This window comes from Pempheris klunzingeri, chromosome 20 (assembly GCF_042242105.1).
Source record: "Pempheris klunzingeri isolate RE-2024b chromosome 20, fPemKlu1.hap1, whole genome shotgun sequence".
NCBI classification, from domain to species: Eukaryota; Metazoa; Chordata; class Actinopteri; order Acropomatiformes; family Pempheridae; genus Pempheris; species Pempheris klunzingeri.
The window spans coordinates 2,228,844-2,255,186 of NC_092031.1; the positions used below are offsets into that span (position 1 = coordinate 2,228,844).

At 42.3% G+C, this 26,343-nt stretch overlaps 1 protein-coding gene across 1 annotated transcript; it reads left to right on the top strand.

Moving 5' to 3' along the window:
- The first annotated feature begins 1,381 nt into the window (after positions 1-1,381).
- map2k6 (mitogen-activated protein kinase kinase 6) lies at positions 1,382-23,721 on the top strand. Its single transcript, XM_070851373.1, has 12 exons — positions 1,382-1,676; positions 14,191-14,254; positions 15,318-15,366; positions 15,943-16,056; positions 16,198-16,317; positions 17,351-17,467; positions 17,625-17,676; positions 18,773-18,900; positions 20,482-20,559; positions 22,038-22,177; positions 22,899-22,944; positions 23,190-23,721. The coding sequence occupies exons 1-12, from the start codon at positions 1,586-1,588 to the stop codon at positions 23,265-23,267; spliced, it is 1,077 nt and encodes a 358-aa protein (XP_070707474.1). The 5' UTR covers positions 1,382-1,585; the 3' UTR covers positions 23,268-23,721.
- The last annotated feature ends 2,622 nt before the right edge of the window (positions 23,722-26,343 follow it).

Consider the following 26,343-nt stretch of genomic DNA (forward strand, 5'->3'; position numbering starts at 1 on the left):
TTTTTACTTTAGTCATAATATATTTACAAGACCACTCTTATAAGCCTTCACACCACAGTAGATGTTGTCATTAGTTGATCAGAGTTTCTACCTTGATTCACTGTTACTGTTATGTTATCAATGTTACCTCATAATAAAGGTTTATAGTAAAGTCGTGATTGTTTTATGATTTCCTGTTTACATCATCTCACCATCAGATACAAAAATTATATTCTCTTCTGTATTGTAAATTATAATATACTAAATATAATTGGATTATTGTTACAGTTGCCTAAACATGTAAGCAGAATTATAATGTTTTATGTGACTGAGATGAAGCTAATATTAACAAAATATTGATTTATATGCTATTCAATTGTGTACATTTTCTCAGGTATTGCATTTAAGTATAATTTTGATATACTGCTTCATGAACTTTGTACTTTTACTCCATTTAATCTCAGAGAAAAATGTAGTTGTTTGTGACAAATGCCGTATTCATGGACTCTCCCTACATTTATCTGACTGCTGCTGTTATAATCAGAATCAGAATTCCTTTAATAATCCCCAGGGGGGAAATTGCTTTTTGTTACACACAGCTCCAAAAGAACAAGAATAAACATCAAACACAAAGTAAAAATATAAATATATAAAGTATATATAAAAAATGATGTATAATAATAATAATAATATCACCAATAACAATAATATATAACATGTACATTCAGAGTAAGGCGTTATACGATATAATACTAATAATACTGATATATATAATAATTATTATTATTATAATTTCATTTACAGATTTATATCTGAGATGCAATAAGATTAAAACACCCAGCAGTGCATAAAATTATTAAAATTAGTTCCAAAACCAGCTACAACATCAAGGCATCAGTCATAATATACCAATAATATGATATAATATATTGATTACTTTTAGATTTGGCACAATTGAAAACAGGATTATTACTTGTAATGGAGTATTATTGCTATTTTTAGATAATTTAAACATTTTAAATAGCTGATCATGTGTTTTGTATGGCGACCTTGAGGCGCCCTAAATAAAATAAATGTACTATTATTATTATTATTATTATTTGTAAAGAACTACAGCTGCCAGATAAATACAGTGGAGCAAAGAACAGAAGAACAAGTTCCTAAAAATGACCCTGCAGTGTATCACCTGAACACCTGCACACTCTCCACATGTCAAACAAGTGCCTGCAAAAACAAAAAACCAGCACTGACATGCAAATAAGTTCTCTATCTGAAACATGTAGTGCTGCCAGGACTACATCTCCCAGCAGTCTTTGCGCAGCCAAGCAGGAAGAACGTTCTCTCGCAGGGGCTCACACTGATCCAAGTTAGGAGCTTTCAGCTGCCAGCCTTGGCCCATCATGTAAGTGCTGCGGAGAATTCTTTGCAGTGCAATTGCAAAATTACCTCTTTTCCCGACGCCTGGGGGGGTTGTGCAATCCCATCAGCGCTCTCTGCACGGACACGCACGCCTCGGACGCAAAAAGGCTCCAAGTGCATGAAGATCGAGGCTCGTATTTTGCATCTTTGTTGCAAAGCAAGCCGCTGAAGCTCCAGTGCGAGGGCGATGGAGGGAGGGAGTGAGAAAGAAGGCAAAGTCTTTTGTGCTTCCCCTCCCCCTCATCAAAGCAAAGGGGAAATGTCTCAGCCAAAGGGAGGTAAGAATATCAAACCGATGTGTGCAAAACTACCGATATGCAATCACTGCTGCACGGTTTGCAACATGCACCGCTGCAGCTCGAGCACGGCCGGTGCATTTTAAAGTTAGATGGTTTAGAAGGGTCAGTTGCATTTCCTGTTTCAGATCTTCCCCTTTGCACAGTTCCTGGTAAGACGATGCTGAATGTACTCACTCCTATTGACGCTATTAGCAGCGCACAGGCACGGATGTTGAGCACAGGGCGCCTTTAATAGTCACGAGATAGACAAGGACACTGCAACTCTTTAGAATAAACTCCACGAGTCGATGCATGGCTCGTGCACATTGGTCAAGGTAAATAATGAAAGCCATGTCGCGTGCGGGGCTACAAATATGCGTGGTTTGGTGCAGGAGGGCAACATGACGTGACAACCTGCAGCTGTTAGTGGTCAAGTTTGAGTGTTTATTGGGTGCTGATTTGTTTCTGCTTATGGGATAGAAAATGGAAATCTAATAATAGAATTGGTTGTGAGCATTTAAGTGGTGCTGAGCTGGAGAACAGGGGCTTGTTTGGGCTATTAAAATACAAGTCTCCAAGCAAAAGTCCCATCCTGTCAGCTGCTGCTCCTGCACAGGCAACTGGATATGTGTCAAACCCCTGGGTGCGTGGCCACTGATGTTCAGCTTTTTACCCAGCGTGCATACAAAAGCTTGCATGTCACACTTTGAACCCCAACTTTTATCGCCATGCAGCAGCAGCAGCAGCAGCAGCAACACGAGCTGCGGAGCGGCGTCCCTGCAGCCTGACAGCTCTGTAAGTTCATCAGTGAACGCAGCTCGCAGAGAGAAAACAGCTGCAGTGAGAGCAGCTCAGGCGTTTTTCCTCCCCGAACTGTGTTTTCCAAGAAGTCCAAAGTGAGGCTGGTTCATTGCACAACATGCAGAACACACACACACACACACACACACACACACAGTCAGAGGCTGTGGAGGACGTGAACAGGTAGGAGAGAGCCCCTGATGGTCAGAGCCTCACAGTGTCTATATGGTTCAGTCAATCGTCCGCCCACCTACACACAGGAACTGTCTTGTCTCTGCCAGTGCAGATTGTGATGAATAACGCACAGACAGTTTTTTATTGTTAGTAGATGAATGAGTCCGTTGGGGACTTTCCTGAGAGCAGAAGTAGGTTTCGGTTGTCATTCATTGATGTTGTACTGTGCAGAAAACCGCTCCGGCACAGATCGAGTGCTGAAATGTATCGTCGATTTAATTGCTGGTCGATTATTCACTCGAGGAAGCTTTTGTCTTGACTTCTTGTGGTACGACAACCAAGAACAAAATGGCTCTGGCAACGAAATGACTCCTGTCATCCACCTCTAGGCCAAAGAAATGGTTCAGCTGCAGCTGTGTGAGAGCCTGAATCCTTAGTAGTGTTGGAACAGATTAGTATTTAGGTCTGAAACCGTTAGTCGATAAAACTAATCAGCAGGTATTTTCATGATTTACTTCATCATCATCTATCTAAATTGATAAATCGTAAAAGTAAGACGACAGTTTTATGGTAGAAATGACAAACGTTCCTCAGCTCCAGTTTGACGTTGCTTCTTTTCTGCTGCTTATGTGAAATAAATTCTATATTTTCTTGCATTTCGGATCGTTTGAACAAAAACAGGCAATCTGATGACATCAGCTTGTGCTTTAGGAAGGTGACACTGACATAATTAATCGATGCATCTAAAGTATTGGTTGTCATTTATAAAGCAATAACTCCAAACATTTGCTGTCAACCAGTGTGAAGACATGCTGCCTTTCCTGCTTCATTTCATTGGCAGTTGAATAGGTTTGGGGTTTGGACTGTTGTGCAGACAAAAGAAGCTCGGCTCAGGTTCTGGGAGATTGTTGTCTGACGGTCTGAACAGATTTTACAAGGTAAAAGTATTGTGTCGCTCATAAAGGAAGGAAATGAACTGCTGAGGGACGTTAATGCAGCTCTGCAAAGTTAAAGTGACCATCATCATGCCATTGGTACATTTGTCACTTCTTCAAGGAGTCTGAACACATGAGAACTGACACATACTGTATATAATTGGAATTATTGATGAAACCCATGTAGCTTAATCCAACACGACGCAGCAGTATTGACACTGAGCTGGCAAGCCATCAGCAAGGTGAGCCCATGTTTCACTTTTTTCCTAAATCTGAACTCAGCCCATGTAGTCTAATGGTCAACTACACGACTACTATTACAACTTGGTGAGTTTCTGCTGCTTCAGGGAGTGACGAGGTGACTTGTATCCACCATTTGTCCACTAAGAGTGTTGAATTCAAAGTGCTCCCACACATTACTCCTCAGTCTTTGGTTTCATAGCCCACAGCTTGTTTTGAGTGAAAAAGAGGAAAATAGCTGGAAAGTGGAACATTTGGTAACTAAAGAGCCAGATGTTTTTTCTCAGGAGTTGGTGGAGACCAAAAACGGAGCTAAAATGTTGGACTTTTATCTCAACAGAAACACGTCTCTAATGTTGCTTTGTGTCTGCTGGTTTATTTGATAGACGATGATGATAATATGTTGGTGTTGTGCTTAAAACGTGCTGGAATACATTTCTGCGAAACCTTTTTTTGCTCATGTTGTGTTCAGAACACAAGCAGCAATACAAGAACATTGACCAGATAAGATAAATAAAATAAAATTGGCAAAATCAGTAAGCAGACTTGTGGACGTTTGGTACTAAGTTACCTCACTTGACAGTTTTTGGTTGTGTAATGAATGCATTTTGATTGATAGAAAACCAAACTGCATTAACTGTTAAACGTGGTGTGGAACTTGACTACTGGAGGAAATTAGCACAAATCCTCAAAGCTAAAATAAGCATCGTGTCCTTGTGTTTTGTTAAAATCACGCCAGACTTCACGCTGCTGCAGGTTTCCTTCTATTCTCATGTCATTTGGCACAGATGCATATGAAGCCGTGCATGTCCTTCTGGAGCGCTGGCCTGTGTGGCCCGGACAGTTTTTGCCCTCACCATTGTGTGCTGTGCTGTGCTGAGTGCTGTGGCGTGCTCGGCTGGCCCATGGCAGTGTGACAGCGGCCCTCCCAGCTCGTGTCCCCCTGCAGCCTCAGCCGGCCCTCGCGCCCCTGCACAAATGTCCCGTTTGTCATGCAAATGGAGGCTGCGTTTTCAGCTGCACAGATACTAAATTTGCTGTTTCGACGGGCCAATTGTTGGTCCGGTTCCAGGCCTATAGTGGCGTTTTTTGCTGCAATAACAGTAGAATTGTTCAGAGCATTGTTCAGATGATCCACTAACTGTACTTCTGTTTTCGGGGGGGTTGGGTGTTGACTGAGTAAGCATGCATGCATACTTCTGCAGCAACTCCTCTGACAGCAAGAACTAGCAACATTATTTAGGATATTTTAAACAATCTCTGTTCACTACAGCTTTGCAGACGTGCATGCAAGCAGAGGTGTACAGTGTGATGCAACTGCATCATATTACTGTGTTTTTTGCTGTGCTGAAAGCGAGACACACATAACCTGGAGTAACCCTCGTGTTCGTTTCCAGATTTCACTGCTGAAACAGTTGAAGATTAGGGAGGCTGTTGCTCTGTAGGTAGTGGATACAAATAATGTAATTTAGTGCAGGTGGACTGAGACATTGATCTGCTTGTTGCATGTGTTCTTCTTTCCTTTTCTGAACTCCAAGCTGCAACTACAACTTCTCTTTCTATTACAATTTTGAATTCCCTCCAGAGTAATTCCTGTTGCTCAAGAGAGAAATATATACACGCTCTGCATTTGATGACTATCTGGAATTGAGGACACACTGTTCGTCAGCCCGACAAGAATTCAGCTATTGCCAAACATTTCACTCCTCACATTGGTGGAGATGGTGATTTAGGAAAGTGGTTGCACCAGCAGTTATTTTCTTTGGGTTTGGGTTTTAAAACTACTCTTCATACTGACATTACACAACAGTCAGCAGTTTTTACACCTGTTTGCTTTTTTTTTTTCTTGTTTTCTGCTCGTGTGGAATAAAACTTTTAGTAAACTGGCGACTTGTGCTTCATCACGGGTCTTTGAACGTGTGTGAAGACAGAAAACTCAATATATGAGACGTGTTCCTGGCCAGTAGGACTGTAACTAAAGATTATTTGCATAACTGCATGAATTGTTTAATTCATAGAAATTCAGAAAATGTTGTACCAAAACATTTGGTATTAAGATAAAGACTATCGCTGCAGACACACACCTGGTTCCAGTTGGACTGTGTTGCTTACTGAAAGTTGTAGCTGGTTTAAAGTCACATTTTAGTCTTTTTTTTATTTTGGTTCAGTCAAGAATTAATTTTAAAAGTTAATTTTAGTTAATATTTTAGTTAATATTTTAGTCATACCTTTCTTCGATAGTTTCATGATGGATTTTTCTCCAAGCTATTCTTCAGTTCTTTTTCCTTTCATACTGATAAATGGCTGAAATGAGGTGCTGCTGTTGCTTTTCTTGGATATGGCCTCCTGTCAACCACCTCCATCATTTTAATAAAGTCCTTGTCCTCCACTCTCTGGGCACATCGATCCACGAGGCAGGAGCTCTCTTTAGCCCGTCATTCTTTAGTATTCTGTTGGTTCTCCTTTTCTCTGCCTGTTTTCTGCCGTAAAGAAATAGTGTCTGGAGTCAGAGGGATAAAAAATATTTTCAGGTTGTCATTCGCCCACATATAAGTGACACTTTCACACTTTTAGCCCAAACCATGATCCTTCCCTAACCAACTGGTTATTGTGTCTGACAGGATTGTCACACCAAATATTAAAGGAAGAAGACAACAGAGATTTATTTCCTGACAAAACTGACTTTTTATACATTACTGAGGTGCTGCTAGATCAATCAAAGATCAACAAATCACTGGACCTAGTTATGAAAATATGTAAACTGTGTCGGTAAGATTTTCTATATGTTAACTTCTGTTATCAAATCGATCGGCTTACATAATTGATATCTACCTTGGCAGACACTGCAGGATAATGTGTCCTCAGGTGTGTTCAATAAATATGAATAAATGATTGGTTATAAAGGACAAAACCAATGTTTGACATGGCCTGTGTTCGATCTTCTGTTGCCCACCTGAGCGGAGACAACTGCTTTATCTTGTCTGGACTCGTCAGGGTGTAATGAGCACATTTCACCACAATGTTTAAGTTGTCATGAATTTAGTCGTGAAATAAAAGTCAGTGGATACTCGTGACAAAGTGGACACTGCCTATTTGTTGACTCAACACCGTTTCTCACCAGTGGATCCTCTAATGAATAAACCATGAACGTTTCGTAGCCTGTTGATGCCACAGTATTCCTGTCAGGCTCCAGCCATGACCCTGGCAGTTAGCTGTTGGGACTTTTACTTAATAGGAACTTATTCAGATACAAACTGACGTGTTAAAATGATGTCACATGTACGAAAAGATGTCTGAAAGGGGCCAAAACTGAATAATGCCTGATTATTAGTTGTTGTTTTGGTGAAGTTTGGTGTCCTGAACTTGATTTCCACTTGTTCTTATTGCCCGGTAATAAATCAGGGCGGCGGGATAACATGCCCCGTACGTGCATATAGACGAGCATAAGGCTCTTAAGGCTCCTTTACACTGTGTGCAGGATCTCCTTCATCTTTTATATACATGTACATGTAGGCAGATTATCTACGGTCAGATCTTTGGTGTGTGTGCAGGGTTGTTGTACAGATGGTGTAACTGCGGCTACAGTCCACATCTGTAAACCAATTGGAGAGCAGCATGAAATGGAGCAGGCAGCACAGACCAATGCAAGATGATCCTGCAGGATCACAGTTCCCTCTCAGTTTATTTGGGGCTCAGTTATTGTCCTGGATTCAGTCAGCGGAAGCAGCGTTCGTGCTCCGAGGCCACCTGAAGCGGACGGCCCGTCCAGGTTGAGCCGAGCGTGCAGGAAGCGGAGCGTGAGCTGGTGACGACATGATTCCCAAAGGAGCTTCCAACAGCTGTAACCTAAAGGAGCTGCCATCTTTGGAAGTGTAGAGTATCTCACAAACTGCCAGAGCGGTCGGAGGGGGGCCAAGGGCTCCGGCTGGAGTTATTTTCAAATCTCTTATTGCTACCAGCACCCCCCCCCCTCCCTCACTCCCTCCCCTCTCTCTGTGTTGCTGTCTTTTCCTGTCCTTCCTTGTGTCACTGGTTGTGGTTCGCTGCCTCCCACCGTCTGGGATTGATCTGTCTTCCTCCGGCTCTGTGGAATTCCATTGAGGAACTCTTGGGATTGTTGGAATTCCAGCCGGAGTGCGTGTGTGGGTTAGCAGCAGCGATGCATGGCTCATTATGGCAGGCCAGCCATCACCTGCCCTCACACACTGAGGCTTTCTGCATGCGTCCTGCCTCTCTTCCTGCCCTGCAAACCCTCCTGTCAGCATTATTTTTCCTTTCACTGCTTACGAACTGACACGCATGCATGACGAGGTTGATTGCATGCTTATATCGGGTGTGGCAGAAACTGGGAGCACAGACACCCATCTCCTGTGGCCTCACTCTGGCATTTCACTGCATACTTGGGCTCATGTGCTGCAAATCACCGGGAATGATATGTACTGCTGCTTTTAATTAACCCACACTGCCTACCACAGTATGCAAGTTTGATGCTGAGCTCAGCAAGAATAAAGGAAGGAATTGTGTATTTGAGTTGTGCAACATCATCTGGAGAATGTCTGAAAAAGGATATTTTTAGATTGTTTCCATGTTTCTTAGTCAGCTCGTAACTAAGTACATTTACTGTACTTAAGTGCAGCCTGAGGTTCTTGTGCTTCTCCTCAGTTTGTCTATTTTATGCCATTTAATACTTCCACTTGGAGTGAGCCAAAAATGTCAAATGTGCTCCACCCAGCCACGCTAACACCACATCCTCACGTGTTAGTGTATCAGTGATAATATAATAGTTTGCACAGTTTACAATTATTCAGTGGATCAGTTGGGATTTACAGAAAATGACATGGCATCGTTTCCAGCCTTGGCCGAGGGTTCATTCATCCTCTGAGGGCCAAACGTTTTCAAAGTTGTTGTGATATTTCAGCCCGGACTAAAGAGGTGAACAGACACACACAGCTCTGTGCTGCAGCTTCTCAAATGTGCTGCTTGTCTTTGTCTTTGTTTGTCTTTGTTGTCTTGTGCATCATTTGAAACTGAGTCAACAAGACACTGAAGACATCAGGGCTCTGGGACATGGGCTCCAGTGTTCATCCATTAATCAAAAAGAATTAATACACTGATGAATGATGAAAATAATCCTCAGTTGCAGCCCTGTATTATGTACAGTAATAAGATAACACACTGAAGTGATCCACTCTGCATGACAAGCACTTCTCATACGTAAGTGCATTTACACGTATGTACGTTTAGTTATGTGTAAAACTGAGTGCTGGTCATTTCCCAGTGTTTTTCCTTATTACCTGATAAATCACTTGGCCTATAAGTGTCAGAAAATAGTGAGAAATGCACGTCACAATTTCCTCGAACCCATGGTGACGCCTTTGAACGCCAAATCCCAAATCAGTTCCCTTTACAGTCAAAGATAAATAAGACAAGCAGCAAATATTTCTGTTTTACAAGACAAATCTTGGATCTGAATTCTCTTCCTTCTTCCCTTCCTTCCTGTCTTCTTTCCCTCCCTCCATCCATCCTTTGTATTATGATACAAAGCAGAGCACATGCTTATTCCTGCCAGCCACATAGATTACATAATCTGCCGCCCCTCCGACGCCCCCCACCTCCTCTCTTCCTTACACCCCCCTTCGCTCTTCTCTTCCTTTTCTTCTCGGTCAGAAGCAGCAGGTTTTTGAACAGTTCAGCCCTGCAAACGCCGAGCTGCACGTTAGATTTGGGCAGCCTGCACACCAACACCCTCCTCATCCAACTTACTGCACTTCACATGTGAATCTGTGCCTGCAGCCCTTCGGCCTTTGTGCTGGACAGCTTTGTCTTGCCTCTGTGTGTGTGTGTGTGTGTGTTTGTGTGTTACAGTGGTCTTAAATGCTGCATCGTGCCTGCTGATGTGTGTGCTGAGGTTTGGACAATAAATCTGTCTCCTTCCTGTGAGGAGCATGCTGCCTCTTGTCTTATGATCTCAGTGCGCTGAAGACTGTGAGGCAGATTTTTCAGTCACTCGTGGAGAAAGAAAAAGGATGCTGTCGCTTCATTGTGATCACACAGTGAATCTTTTGTTCTGACATTGTTTGAGGTCAATCATCTGACAAAGTTCCAGGTCCTGTTAATGCATATGAAAGCACTTATTGATTCGTTCTCTTCATGTGGAACCTGTAGTCACTTCTGTGTTTTCGATCCTGTTTGTTAGCAAGTATTTTATCTCATAAATCAGATTTCAGTGAAAATTAGAGGAAAAGTTAAACCGCAGGCCAAGAGGAACTGATTATTTCTGGATGTGGATCCATTAGTGCAGAGCCTGGAGAGAGTCGAATATAATTCTTTTGAATTCATAATTTGTGCACATGGATTAACAGAACATAACATGACTCAGTATTTTTCACATTTTAAGATGTTAAGGGGAATCTGTTTCCACATCTCTCTGCTCCAAAGGACTAACCGTAACCCTTTACATCGGCTCGTTCATGTTTCACTCCTCCTTTGGCTCTTGTGTTGTGAGCCCCCCGGTCAGTCACTGTTAGCAGCAGGCTAGCGGCTGTGTTTTGGTATTCGAGTGAATTTAGAGTGGAATTTTTATTGGTGTCAGCTTCAAAAGTGCAGCACTGGTCAAACTACAACATGGAGCTTTTCTTGCAGTGTTTTGTTTGACCTCCCACAAACATGCTGGTGTGGAAAGGTTTGTACAAACGTATGTTCTATTAATTTGTGAGCACAATTTATTTATTAACTTATACATTGTTTCCCCCTGATATGTGCCGGGCTCTGTAGCACCACCATGTGGTCCTTTTCTGAAACACAAAAGCTCTTAATTTGGGTTTTGGCTAAATATTTTTCCACCCTAGATACAAACTCCGTCCGTCCATTCTCCACCAAACCTGGTGCACAACATTGGGAAACACCTAATGATCATTTCTATCATCAGTTCTGTGATGATTAAGTGATTCATCAGTGAAATGTCAGAAAATCTGCTTCAGTTTTTGCTTTGCTGCTCTGTAGTGAAACAGAAGCAAGAACATCTTCACATTTGAGATCCAGGAGCTGCAGAATCTTCTGTTGGTCGATGAATCAACGACTTATTTCAGCACTTAGTCTGAAAATAAAATGATATACAGATAATTTTCTTCCTATAACTTGTACAAGTCTTGCTCGTGTGGCCTGAGTAGTGCTGCGTGTTGGTACTTGATATGTTTACGGTATCACCTGAAATGATTCAGGACCAAGTAGTAATTAGACTTCTCCAGTCGAACTATACCTGCATTTGGACCCACATCTCCCCACTCTTTGTAAGGTTTTCCTTCAGTGTGTGATTGGTCCAGCAGCTCATACAGCTGCACTGAAAAGTATGACTATACGACGTATGATGAATATTTCACTAGCAGTGCAAGATCCTTTAAATTTTAATTGCATTTCATCAATGTGTCTCTCAGTTTTGCACAGTTAATCCTGCCGTCAGCCGATCAGCAGGATTGACCATCACAGTGTGTCCAGTGTGTGTGTGTGTGCAGATGAAGAGTATCTAAACTCTTTCTGGTGCCAGAGGAGCACCCTGAGGCTTGTGCAGACGGTGCAGGTGTTGTCTGTCCGAGTGTTTTCTACTTTTCACTGTGTTGGTTATGGACCTGTTTGCAGAGCGCTGGTTTCCAGTTACTATTGTTGTCTGTGTAAATGCACGTAGGAGGGGCTCAGACTGACATTTTACTGCAACAAAGCTGCTTTGGAAAGCGGAGACCAGGAGGCAGGCAGCAAGAGGCCGCCGGTGGAGGGCCGCATAGCACAGCAGTGTCACACCCTGCACTGTTTGAACAAACTGGGACACATTGGACACGCCGTGTGTGTGTGTGTGTGTGTGTGTGTGTGTGTGTGTGTTTGACTGATATGCCTTCAGGACAGTTTTTGTCCTCCACAGCCACATGTGTTTGCATTTTCTCACAAGACAGCAGTGTGAGAAATTCCAGTTATTCCTCTGGCGCCGTTCCTCAGCTTTTGAAGAGACACACCTTCGGTTTTACTTTCAGTAGTACGTTATGACATCAGAGGGCGGTGCACAGCGCCGTGCCATTAAATATTACCTTAAAGCTTTGTGCGTCACACATGTTTTCAAGCATTCCCGAGGAATGAAAAAGTCTTTTTTGCATCAGAGGCAGATCCAACATGGCTGCCCAGGTCTGCATGTACCTTATTAGATCAGACTCTGTCTGGGTTCAACTGCTACAAGCCAGTCTGAGGTGGTTTGAGCCAGATGCTGTCCGGAGACAAGGCAGCCGCTCACACACTTTAGGGAACCGTGACGCCCCGTAAACAAGGTGCCCAACCGTTAAACCCTCAGTGCAGCACCTCCAGATGGAGCGAGCACACCTGGGCTGCTGGACCACCTCCTCCTCCTCCTCCTCCTCCTCCGCTGCTCCTTCTTCTTCTTCTTCTTGCTCTCAGCGCCTGTTACATTCACTTAGGATCTGGAGTCACTTACTGCATCCAACCGTAAGTGTCAACGGTGAGATGGAGCTTTGGCCGCTGCTGCAGTTGCTATATCAACAGGTCTTTGTTGAGACTGATGCCTGCAAGAAGTTTGAGTCATTTTGCATCAGTGGGAGTTTTGAAGTGCCTGCTGGCTGTAAGCTCTGGACAGAAGCAGCGAATTATAGAGAACAGCGTTTTGACATTGAATCTGACTCAAGTGCAGGTTTGAGTCGTCAATTATTTAACACAAATGTGCCGTTTAGAGAATCCTGTCCAGCTCCGACTCCTTCCACCTGTCGGAAGGGTTCATCTGAAGTGTCCCTTTTCTTCAGTCTGGAGACGGATTCACTTTAGTCCTGTTGTGAGCGAGTGGAAAGTGAAATGATCTGGTCGGGGGTGCGGACTGCACGCACTGCTGTTGCCGGGGGAGACGGAGTAAAAGGTTGACCAGGATGAAGTCTGATCAACTGATCTCTCATCCTGAGCTATGTTAAGAAGTCAAGTATGCTTTCATCTTGCGGTATGCTGGGCTGCCAGTGAGGCCGTCCTCTCTGGAGTCTCATCAGGCCTCCTGCTCCTTCGGCTTCGGCTTCACTCACACTCAACTGTTGCAGTCAAACGCTGAGGTGTCGTTACACACAGATTAGACCGATTAAACTAGTCCTGAGAATATTAATCCACCAAACATTTCAAGCCTCTGAGACTTTGTCCAAAACCTGAAGGTGTTAAATTAGAGCTGAAACGATTTGCTGAGTAATTGAGCGAACTGAGCGTCATATCAAAAAAAGAAAAGTTATTATCTGGTTCCAGCTTCTCAAATGTGATTATCTGCTGTTTTTATTTGTTGTGTAAGTTGACAAACTGAACGTCTTTGTGTTTTCTTCACTTTGTGTTTCTGAGGTTCTACAGAAAAGAAGAAACTAAATCAGTTGCAGCCGTTTGTTCACGTAACAATTTAAGACCAAGAAAAGCAGCAAACTGTGACGTTTATGAAGCTGAAACCAGGAAGTGTTCACGTGTATCTAAAATGGGTCCATTATCAAAATAAGTCCGTTTGTCTTTGAGTTGGCTAGAACACATGAAATTATGTGTGACTAAACAAAAAGTCTGAAGAACGTCAGCGATTACAAGCTGATTAACTGATTTGTTCAGCAATAACAATAAATTGGAATCAATCATTTGGGTCAGTTCTTAAGAAAAAGGCCAAATATATGAAGATTTTCTGCTTTTCAGTGTCATCTGAAGACGTCTCTTTGGGCTCTGAGAACTTTTCTACAAACAAAACAATAAAAGAACAAATTGAGAAAATCAGCTGATCAGTCAATAAAGAAAACAATCAATAGTCTGATTCTTTAAATGTCTTAAAAAGCCTTTTCTAGCTTTTGTCACTTAACATGGTTGAAGTGTTGGAAACTGTTGATGCAGAATGTGCTGATTGTTGTTTAGAGGATCCAGATGTAGTAAAATGTCGTTGATCCCTGAAGCTAATTGTTTTTAGAGCTGAAGCCAGAACAGCAAATCAAATGTTAGATGTGAATAATAATCATGTTAATATTTGTTTATATCTTCTCTGGAAACAGAACAAAGTTTGGTTTAAAGGTTTGAAGGAAAGTTGTTAAAGGCTCTTTTCACTATTTTGTCACATTTTATAGACTAAACGATGGATAGATGACAAATCAGTAGCAGCTCTAAATACTTTATTGATGTAGAAAGTTATAAAGTAAAGGAACTGTTTTGGAGAATCCTGTGAATTACACACACAACGGTCCGACACAACCAGAGAGAGTAAAAGGACTTTTACTTTGACAGTTGACAGATAAAGTAAATCATCTCATGGTTCACATCGCAGGTTTGATCTCCAGCCTCACCTTTCTAATGCTCTGTGTTTGGTGTGTTTGCAGGTAAGAGGAAGCCGGTGCTCAAGCTCCCCAGGGAGGTGTTTGAGCAGCCTCCTCCCGCCGCAGTGTAAGTTCACACTCACAGCCAACACTTCATCCCTTCAGCGGCTTCTTGATCGATCATCACGCCCCATGGCGCACACTTACCAGACCAGAATGCTGAATATGTTACATAAAACAGAGCGATGTAAGCAGGGAGGGAAGTTAAACGATGCTGACGTCAACACGAATGTGGATGTAGAAGTGTTCATTTCTTCACCGCCGATCCTGACGTCTGCACAGTTTCAACACTTTATTGGTTCATTTTGTTCCCGTTAGCATGAAGCTCAGACTGAGTCCAGCATCGTTCAGGGCGTCTTCAAGAGAATCATCTGTCAGACTTTTATTTATTAGGTTCTTATTTTTAAATTATTTTAATTTTATAACTTTCTAATAATAATACATATATAATTTTATATATACATTATTTTTTTTAATTTTATCATTTTATAATTGTATTTATTTTTCAGTGATTTATGTGTTTTTCAATTAACTTATTTTATTTTGATGTCTGGTCATCTTCTGATTCGTTCATCAGTTGTATCTTTTCAAATAATTTCTTTGCTTTTATTTCTTTTTATTAATCAGCTCAGCTGAAGGACTTACCAGCTGTTTTGGGACCTTTTAACCACATTTCATGTTCTCCCTCCGCCCAGTATGAGTATGTCAGTGAATGGTTGGAGTTTGTGCTCAGCGCCGTGTCCCGTCTTCACAGCTCCGAGGTTCCACAGGGTATCGCGGCATTTATGTAACTAAACACATGCGGCGCTGCCAGATGGAGGCGTTAGAAGTAGGCTGGCTGAACAGGTTCACCTCTGCAAACCTCTTTATGGCCGAGAGACCACCTTTCTGTATGGTTCAGCTCTTATTCACGATTTACAGCACATCCGTTTTTTGTGTTCTACTATTCTTCTTATTATCATTATTGTTCTTTTATTGTTGCTCTGGATGAAGAATGGAGACGTTTTACATCTTCATTGATCTTTAACATCATGTTTGTTCCTCCTGAGGTTTTTCCTGACATTTATTTTACTGTATTGTTGTTATTTAATCCGTTTTTACACAATAAAATGTCCACCTGTGCATTTCAGACCCCCCAGAGATTTGGATTCAAAAGCTTGTGTAACCATCGGAGAGAAGGTAATTTAGTTTCTTTCACTCATTTTCAGATTGAGACGTGTTTACTTTCATCTCTGTACCTTTCTCTCTCTCTCCCATTCAAGGTTTATATCTTTTTTTCTCCTACATTGGACTCTTACGTAACTCTTCACTGTTGACTTTTTTCCCTTCACCAAGTGTGTTTGTGGTTGAATAAGGTTTCCTGCTCTGCCAGTCCACAGGTTGGATTAATAAAGGCTCTGTGAGCAGTAAAGAACGCCCCGGTGAACATTACAGTCTAACTGAACACTTCTGATTGTGGGGAGCCTGGAATGCCTTTTATTGCCCATCAGGCAGTAAAAATATTTATTTTAAACTCCTCAAATAAGTGGAACTTTCCATTGGCAGAGGTGCATGCTTTTTCTCTGCTCGAGTTGGCCCCAAGTCAATGTGAATGATTTCTTTTTTGCTTAGATAATAAGTAATAGTTAAATAATAGGTTTTGCATCTTGCTGCACCGTGAAGGACTCAGTGTCCAGTGTTCTTTACTCTTCAACCCTCTCCCCGTATGTGGAGTCTCACCAGTCTGGCCTTGTTCTCTCATTGCGTCCGGAGCAGAACTTCGAGGTGAAGGCGGATGACCTGGAGCAGATATGCGAGCTCGGCCGAGGAGCGTACGGCGTGGTGGATAAGATGAGGCACGTGCCCAGTGGCCTGATCATGGCAGTGAAGGTAACAGAACAGAGACACCGAAGCACCGCTGGCCAGACGACTCACTGAGTCAGCGGATAAAACCACATGTGTTATTCTTGACGTCGTGAAGACCAAGAGGAATGAAGGAATGAGGTCTGTGTGTCGTCTCACCTCCTGCAGCGGATTCGGGCCACAGTGAACACTCAGGAGCAGAAGAGGCTGCTCATGGACCTGGACATCTCCATGAGGACGGTGGACTGTTTCTACACGGTCACCTTCTACGGGGCGCTGTTCAGAGAGGTAACGTGCTGCAGAGCTCCTCCACATGTACGGGCAGACTAGTTAATTAGAGCCCGAGCTTACTGTCAAGTACCATAAGTTGGCCTTGAATGTCTGACTCATCTACAATCTTTTTTACTTGCACAGACAAGTTTTGATTTGATCACCACTCAAATTTAAGAAGGTCTATTCATACAGAGCGCTTGGATGGCTGCATTTGATTGGATCACAAGAAATTTCGTTTGTTCAACTGAACAATTGAGTTTTGTAGAAAAAAACATATAAAGTATCAAAAGTTCAGTATTAAAAAAGTGTTTTCTTCAGTTCTAAAACTCTTGTTTTGTCGTTGCATTGATTATATAAAACTCAAAGGATCCCCAGCTTCACTAGTACTGATATTTGAATATGATAATAATCTGATATCAATACATCATCAGCCACCATCAACACACAGTGTAACACAAATAACCTTTATTATATATCAGATTCGTCTGACATTATGATTGTTTGTGTTGATTTGGATCAAATGCAGCATGTGACAAACAGGCTTATGTGGGTTGTTTGAGTTGAGATGAGCAGTAAGGTCACGTAAACATGTTAGACTTTAATGAAGAAAGAAAAAGCAGCCTTTAGAACATGGGGAGTGTGTTTGTTTTAATTTTCCTTCCTTCAAGTTTAATTTTAGTTTGTGTTTTTACTTTGCCTGCACTGGATTGTCTTTGCTCTTGTCTCCTAAACTCAACGCTTGGGTTGCTAAACGTCTGTGATAAGACGACATCAGTTGATATCATATTGTATCAGTTGGTCCGTCGCCCAAATCTGAGCCCATTGTTGACTTGAATCCCCGGCGTGCACGAATGACACAAACAGGCCCGTCATGACAAAACACCTCTGAAGAATTTCGGATGCAGACAACTTCCTGCAGCAGCGAGTGGATGTTCAGGATTTCCTCGCCATAACTAAAACACTGGAAAATTCCGTCGCTTCCCGTCCCGTCTGGAATACGTCCTGGTCTTTCCTGGTCTCTTTCCAAAATTTGCCTGTCTGTTGCCAGGGCGACGTCTGGATCTGCATGGAGCTGATGGACACCTCCCTCGACAAGTTCTACAAGCAAGTGATCGAGAAGGGCATGACCATCCCCGAGGACATCCTGGGAAAGATCGCCGTCTCGGTGCGTTCGCTCCAAACACTTTTAGCTGCTTAATGTGAACGATTAAAAATTCATTCCAAATGACTTACTTCCTGTGAATACTCAGCTCATGGCGGCTTAATGACGGATATTTGTTATGTAACTCTCATTTGCTTATTAATGGACTTTGTTATTACAGATAGTAAAAGCTTTGGAGCATCTGCACAGCAATCTGCAAGTCATCCACAGAGGTAAGAGCCGCAGTGGAAAGCCATTAAACCTCTCAGAGACAGTGTCAATATCCACTTCTGTGATGCATCATCACTCATCTGCACAGAGCTGCTTCTTCCTTTCTTTCTTCCTTTCTTTCATCCTGCTCCATCCACCTCTCATTAAAGGACCATGCCAGTGTTTTGCATGTTTTAGCCCATTAACTAAAAGTCACGTATGCTAGATGTCTTCTTTTTTTTTTTCCTGACCTTCTGTAAGACATTAAAATCTATCAGCAGATTCTTGAAACTAGCACAAGTCATTTAATCCATTACAGTGAACATCAGTTGAGTTACATTCACTTCTTGACGTCGGAGAGAGCAGACTTTTAAGATGAGTCTCAGTTTAAAGCTGCTGTGATCACTCATGGGCAGAAACATGACTCCAAATGAACAATCATGTTGCTCTGTTTGTGTTGAATGTGTAAATAGATGTTGTGTTTGGCCATGTCAACTTTACAAGGTGATAATAAGTCAGTGACGAGTTTACAGCTTGTTCTGCTGCTTCAGCCTTATAATAATGTAAGTAAAGGATAACATTTAACCAAAACAACTGACTTATACAGTGATGTCCAGAATCCAGGAAAGATTATTAAGTAAGCAGGACATTTCCAGATCTCCTGTCCTGCACTGTTGTTCTGTGCAGTAAGGAATTATCACCAGGACTAAATCAGATGATCAGCCTGATCAGTTTTTGAACAATTTCATCATAACTGATGATGAAATGATGGAAAAAAAAACTGCAGGACCTCAGGTGTTATTGATTTTGATTGATTTGTATTCATGCAACAGTCATAACAGTAACACTGACATTTGATAGTTTCAGGAACATGTAGAAATAAATGGATGCAAATGTAAAAATCTATCCATCAATCCAAAAACCACAGAATAGTTTGAGAACAGCCAGCAAAAATGGAAAGTATAAGGAGCTGTGTGTATGTATACCTGAGGCTCGTGTTGCATCAAGGCTCCATGGAAACATTTTGAAAGATTATAAGTGACCACAGCGCTGTGAGAGACGGTGGCCATGAAGTGGTCGTTTCAGACTAAAACATGCTGCCTTTCTCTCTCCTTATAGATGTGAAGCCCTCAAACGTGCTGATCAACACTCAGGGCCAGGTGAAGATGTGTGACTTTGGCATCAGCGGCTACCTGGTCGACTCTGTGGCTAAAACCATGGACGCCGGCTGTAAACCCTACATGGCGGTAAGAAAAGACTTGAAGCACTCAGTGTGCTGCAACTTAACTGTCTGACAACTGTTGAATATTCTTACATTAGTGAGGAACATTACAAGGTCTTCAGCCTCCAAACCTCGAAGTTAAGACAGATAATTAGCAGTGGAATAAAGATTGAGGACAACGCCATCTAGAGGGTTCGTTCAAAGTGTTGAATGTTTGGAAAGTGCTTCATTTGAAATGCTGTTTTCAAGGTTTACTCCTGGAAAAACACTTGACATGAACAACATAACCTTTCTTCTAAACAGTCACTCATGTCTTTTAATATTTGAAATGAAAAGTGTGTTGTCTCCTGCACCTCGATCAGATAAAGGAGAAAGAAGAACTGAATGAGTTGGAATGAATTCTACACTTTTCTAACATAAATATGTAGATATTTTCTAATTTAAGGGTAAATAAACGTCTAAATATACCAAGTTACTGAACTTTAAGTACGTTACTGTAGCACTAAGCACAGAATAATACTGTTTGACAGCTGCATTGATAGCAAGCTTTTTGGTTTTGGAACCTTGAAAGTGCTTGAATTTTATCCTGCTGCTGTACATCTGTTGTTTCTGTTGTTTTAGATAAATGGGTACGTTTTAAAGCTGCTCAATGTGCTGCAGCTAACTAGCTAGTTAACTATCTAGCATGCAGTGGGTGTTAACTCGGTTACCATTAACTAGACAGCTAGCGTGGGTTTCTATATTCAAAGAAAGTTTCTGTCTTGAGAAAGAGCAGCTTTCTCACACAGTCAGTAGGTTTGGTCACTACTTCAGAACAGAAACAAATAGCTTTCTTGTCAAAAAACAAATGTTTGCGTTCCCCAAAACATGGTGTGTGTCCTTAATTCCTTTTGGTTCATTTTAAATTGTCCTTTGCTCACAGTCTTTTCCCACCTTGCCCTTTTTGGCACATTAGTACGTTTCTTTGTGCCTTATGGCTGTTAACTGTGAATTAGGGCAGCAGGAATTTGTATTGTGTTGTCTGCATGCTTGCACCTACGTGCCCATCATTGTGCATGCGACAATGCAAACAAAAGAGGAACCTACTAGTAAAATCATGGGTCTGTAGTAATACGAGCAGTGAAAAACTCCATCGGCCATCCATCCAAGTGCATTCTGTGAGGTGATAACATGTATTGAGCGTGTTACGTTCACAAGTTGTTAGCCACTTGGTAATCGTTCATTTTATTTCACATGATGGGATCTTTTCTACAGCAGGTTAAAGTTGGAGTGAAAATCTGAAGATCCAATTTGCATATCACAGCTTTGGTCAGATTTGATGACACGTACAAGCTGTGAGCATGAAAAGCCTTTTTATGAGCGAGGCCTCCGCTCGTTAATCGACGGGTGAACAGGTTCACGTCTCTGCCTCTCATTATCATCCGCACATTTAATGAACCGTGTTTGCGCTGCTGCTGATTGGCTGAGTGGGTTTTAGGGCCAGGTTAGCGCTCGGGGAACACAGCGGCCTGTGTGTGTACAAGAAGTTTAGGATGACGGTGCAGTGTGCAGGTTGTCCTTGACAACCGCCGCCATAAGTGACATCATGTGACCTTCTGTCCCGCAGCCGGAGAGGATCAACCCCGAGACAAACCAGAAGGGCTACAATGTCAAATCGGACATCTGGAGTTTAGGAATCACGATGGTAAACCGGCCTTAATGACCTTTTATTTTTCATTTCAGTGGAAATTTCTATTGGCTTTTTTCTCACTCTCCTGCACACATTTAATTTCCGTAATTTGTTCATCTCAGTTTTTCCAAACGCCCTCATTATTGCAAAAGAGTAAAAGTAACTGAAGGGTAAAAATGATTCATAATGAAAAAATAAATCTGGTGTTCTATGAGGCATGGCTCAATACAAAGTACTGTCTAGACCTTTTATTATTAGTTGTTAAATATTCATAGCTTTCTCATTTGCACATTTCCAACTCAGACCAGAGAATATTTTGGCTTCAAGGATTCAGCAATCTGTGGCAATTGCCCATCATTTGAACCTGGCTCGTTCTTGGGTTTCGGCTTTTACATAGGAGCAGAAAATGTTCCAGCACAAGTCTAATGTGGATGCTAATAGGAACGCTAAATGTTTGGTGGGTAGAAGAGAGCGGTTTTAAGTGATGAAGGTGAAAAGAAAAGTTCAGATTTCTCAGAAACGGTTTCATTATGAATTCTGAGTGGTGGGAGGGAGGCTTTTTTGTGTCTTGACTCTTAGATATCATCAAAAATTGGACAATACAGCACCAGCAATCAGTGTGTGGAAGAAAAACACACACTTTGGGTGGTTTGGGGCTGATTTTTGGAGAATCTGTTGCTCGCTGAAAACTGTACTTAAGAGCCACTTGAACAATAAATACTAAAATAAGTGAAGCAGTTTGATTTGAATCACTTGGTCTGCAGGGAGGAAAACAAGAAGCCCTAAAACTGTTATCATTAACATGTTGTGTTGTGTTGTGCAGTAACGTTGATGGAAAATGTGAATAACGAGTGAAAGATATTATTTGAAGTGAGGTAAACACACACAAGTGTGCCAGTGTTGATGTGAAGTGATGTGAATACATAAAACACAAGCTGCCACACATTCCAGAGGGACGTTTCTTCTGTATTCATCTTCACATCAGTCGAGCCGAACTTAGAATATTAAATGATCAAATATCTCCAATCATATCAGAATAAAAACTAAAATAAACATTGAGACATAATTAATAATAATAAAGTCTAAACTGGCTCACTCAGGTTTTAGATCTGAACATACCAGTTAGGATTGACTGATCTGTTGTTTCATCATTCTGATTAATTGTTAAGTCTATAAAGTGTCTCATGACATCCCTAAGCTCTAAAGTATAAAGACGATATCAATCCAAAGTGAGAAAAACAGACGATTTTTGATGATTAGTTTTCTCATAATACAATCGATTGCTCGACTAATCGTTTTACTGCTAACGCTGTTATATTAGTGGTTAGTTAAAGCTTCTCGGCTGTAGGACAGATTGTATTGTGTCTCATTACTGGAGATGAGATGAACCAGAACTAGATCCAGAGTCCAGTCCCAGTGATGGGACAGAGGGGCTCATCCTCCCCTGCAGGTAGCCCAGTCTGGTGACCTCTTTTCCTCTCTTTGTGGCCCAGATCGAGCTCGCCATCCTGCGCTTCCCGTACGACTCGTGGGGCACGCCCTTCCAGCAGCTGAAGCAGGTGGTGGAAGAGCCTTCACCCCAACTTCCTGCCGACCAGTTTTCCCCCGAGTTTGTGGACTTCAGCTCTCAGTGGTGCGTCTCTCTTCTCTGGTTTTGTCCCATTTCTCTCCAGCCAGAGACACTTTTCCAAAAAATGTTTTTATTGTATTCTTTTTCTTCTCTGTACAAATAACCCACTGAAGGCTGAACTCTTTAGTCAAGAAGCCGGTGGAGTCGCGGTGCCCTTGAACAAAGCCAAAATAAACGAGACAGTGTGCGGGCTTCGCTTTATTTCCTCTTTAATCAGATGGAAATTATTGGGACGGCCTTTTGTTGTCGCTGTTGACCTGACAGCATGTGCAGGCACTCTGTATTCCAAAATAAAGTCATAGAAACAAAACAAAAGAACTAGTGCAGCACATGTTTGGGGCACACGTGTCCATTGGGAGTCTGACACACACACACACACACACACCTTTGCATGATGAGGAAACCAGTGTGTTGAACTAAAATAATGTCAGATGAGTGCAGGAATGTGTTGAATGAGTATTCCTAACTACTAATGCACTGTTACAGTGTCGCCAGGACGTTGTTCTGTAACATAAAACACAGTATTGTGGTCTGATTCTTAGGAAAAAGGTGGTTTATCAGAAGGTAACAGCCAGAATCTCAGCTCAAAGTCAGCAGAGGAATGATATACTGAACTGAGAGCTGCGTTCTCAGACCAAAGGCTCCGTTCAGTACGTGACTGTGGTGCCAGTGTTTGGTCACATTTGTTGTGGATTAATGTTGATGTCGCTTTTTGCTTCTGCAGCTTAAAGAAAGTTTCCAAAGAGCGGCCGACATACACAGAACTCATGGTGAGGGTTTGTCTTTTTATGATTCTTTTTGTTTGCTTGTTATTCTCCTGCTTCTTTACCACAGCAGGTTGATGAATGACCTGCATGCTCCTTGTAATACTGTTAATCAGACACTGGGGGGCGTACTACGACCATCACTTCCTCCTCTCCCTCCCGGGCGAGCTGTGATGCTTCTGTGCATAAATCAGATGTCATATTACACATGTTATTTCTGGTGACTAAATTAATGCCGCTGTCCTCCTCAGCAACATCCCTTCTTCACCTCCCACGAGGCCAAAGAAACCGACGTGGCTAGCTTTGTGAAAATCATCTTGGGGGACTGAGTTGCCACACTTGCACAGGAAGGAGGGAGGATGTATTAAAAAGAAGAAAAACAACAAAAAAAACAACAACAAGCACCAATCGCAGCCCCTGTTACCTGCAGGACCCCCCCCCTGCCTCTCCGCTCTCTCATCCCTCCCTCCGGAAGCAGACAGACGCCACGCAGAGCCCAGAGGAGACGCTGATGGAGCAGGAGGAGAAGCTTGTCCCCACCCCCACCTGGCCTCCATGTCCTCTACACATTACCTGACATGGGAGGGGTGCGGGAGATGGGGGGCCTCACACATAATCTGGAATAATTTAAGATGTCTGTATGCAAAAACTCCCTCCTTGGTTTGTCCGGCCTGTGTGCTCCGCCTGCTATTCAACATTGTTGTTGTTAGTCAGTTTGACTGTGTGTGGAGTTCAACTTGTCATAATGGTCAAACTCAAGGTTTTTTTTTTTTTTCTTTTTGCTGAAAACAGAAGTGAAAAGAGGTGCAGATTATATAAAAAAGATGAATGATATAATACTATCTATGTATAATCTAAATGTTTGTATACTCAAAGCAAGTGTTGCATTGGTTTATTAATTGACTGCATGTACAGAATATATGTGGGAGAGAGCGAGCGGCTCAGACGGTCAGTGAGGAGCAGTAGAGTCTGACAGGCCTCACCTCAAGGCCCTCCTGGTGGTCGCAGATAGGTACTGCACTTCAACTGATTACAGCAGAGGTCTACTACACATTTTGGGCTCTGGCTGCCTGTGAGTGTGTGAGTGTGTGTGTGTGTGTGTGTGTGTGTGTGTGTGTGAGCTGGTCCTTGATGTGTGTCTGTGTGTTTGTAGGGCTGCACGGTTTTCGGATGAAACTGAAAGAAATTAACTGAACTTTTTCAAGATAAGTTGAAATGACTTTCTGTCACAATACTGAAACAACAAACAATAAGGACATTTTTCCGGTGCCTACACGAGTACATGTAGGTTAGAGTCTCTCTGAATGAAGTTCCTGTTATTTCATGTTGCCCTCGGTTGCAGCGCTGATGCAGTGTGTGCTGCTGCAGAGCTCGTGTGCTCGCTGTGTTAAAATCAGAAAACGTTCCTCACAAAACAACCTGAGGTGTTTTTCAAATGTTTGCAACTTTTTTGTCATGATTCTTCCTCTTTGTTTTTCACTTTTGTTTGCCCGTGACTGCTCTTGTCACCGTCTTCAGGCCAAACATTTTGAACTGGGATTTATTCTGATTTCAGTTGGATCCCACCAACGCCTGGATCCCAGCGGGTTGTGGCCTCCAGGCAGAGGCTTTCTGGTGGTGTTTCAGGTGGCTAAGTTTGGCTGGTACCTTTATCTCCTTGATACTAACAGTAATTAAGATGATATCAAGTGTAAATGTACTGTCTGCAGTGGTAATTTCCCACGTGAGCAATCAACACAAAGCTGAAATGTTGGGACCACGTGTGCGGAGAGCCTGCTGCAACAACGGTGGTATAAATACATGTTGTCCCTTTAAGGACTCCGTCACAGCAGCATTTCACACAGCTTGATATGTCACCAGGTCTCCAGCTCAACGTGTGTCATGAGGATGTACAAATGAATTGTGCCACTCTGTGGTCGACGCAAACTAACACACGTGAACACCAGACAGAAACCCTGCTGCCACAGAGAGACGAGACGTACCGATGGGGTTCATGTGGACAGTGATGGAGGCTTTTGTGAATCTAGATCCCTCCTCTCGCTCCCCACACCTGGCCAGTCACAGGGTGAGGTGGGCTAAACTGAAGGACCCCCAATCATTCAGACGCTGTCCCACAATCCGGCGAGCACTTTGTTCGAACCTTACTTTTGATTTATTTTCCTAACAAGGCCATCAGCTGTTACTTGTGGATGCTTTTGAAAAAAGTTAAGCGCTTAATTTGGGACCGCCCCGCTAATTTAAACAGTGTAATGAGATTGCACAAAAAGGTACGAGGTGGAATTGCTCTTGTAAATCCAACCAATCATGCAGCCCTGCTCGACACGAGCACGTCTTTACATGAGGTGTGTGACATTGTGGTCAGTTGTGGGAGAAGATTGCCCACGTTCTCCTTGTTGTCTGTACTGAGCCAATCACAACCCTCTCCACTCCGTGTTCAACATGAGAAGAACTGGATATTCTTACTATAATTATTGATAATATTATATTAATTATTGTTGTTATTATTTAGATCCAGGTTTTTTTCCCCAGACATATTTACTGCAGTTTTTCTTATTTATTACAACTGCTGTTTTCCCTCTGAAGACTTGACCATCGATCCATTAGAGACTTCTCTCGTGTGTTTGTGTGGGCCGTGTATGTTTTTGTCGTGTTCTTCTTGGCTCAAACACATAATTGCTTTTAAACTGTATCTCGCAAGCCTTCTATGTGCCTCTCTGTAGAATACAACTAAGGAAAATAGTATGTTGTAATAAGGATGATGCAGGGATCTCTGCCTCTCCCATCACATCAGCTTCCTCCCTCTTCACACTCTGCATGGCATCGTAATTCCACTTCCTGTTTGTTGTCATCGCTCTGTGTGTCTCGTCGTAGATGGAGCTCCAGATTGTCAGTATTTTTTCTTTGTGCTCTGCTCTTGTCTTGGTTCTTGGCTTTTTTTTCTCATGGCGGTTTTTTGACGGCACAAAGCGACGGGCCGTCTCCACAAAGCTCAGCTGACGCCTTTAGTTGTTATGCAAGTACTACTCTAATGACAAAATGGGAAACTTGAAATACTGTATGTGGCAGGACGGCAGGGTATTGTCACAGTTGGAGAATTTACATCATCCTCTTGCCTATAAATATTTTGTTGCTGGGTTAACACTTGATGTTTTCTGCATTTGTGTCGCTCTTGAGTTCATTTTTGGTGAGTTTGAGCCGCTTTAGCTGAGCTGAAGTAGTTTGTTGCTTAAAGGCTCAATTAGTGATGTAAAAGAAGACAAAAACTGGACTGGAATCTGCTACGGATCTCAAATTAAGGACGTTTTAATCTTTGAAGTCCACGGGACGCTACCACTGTAGAAGACTTTGACGAACTGTCAGCGCGAAGAAAAAGTTAACAATGCAAACATTTAAGATAAAAATATT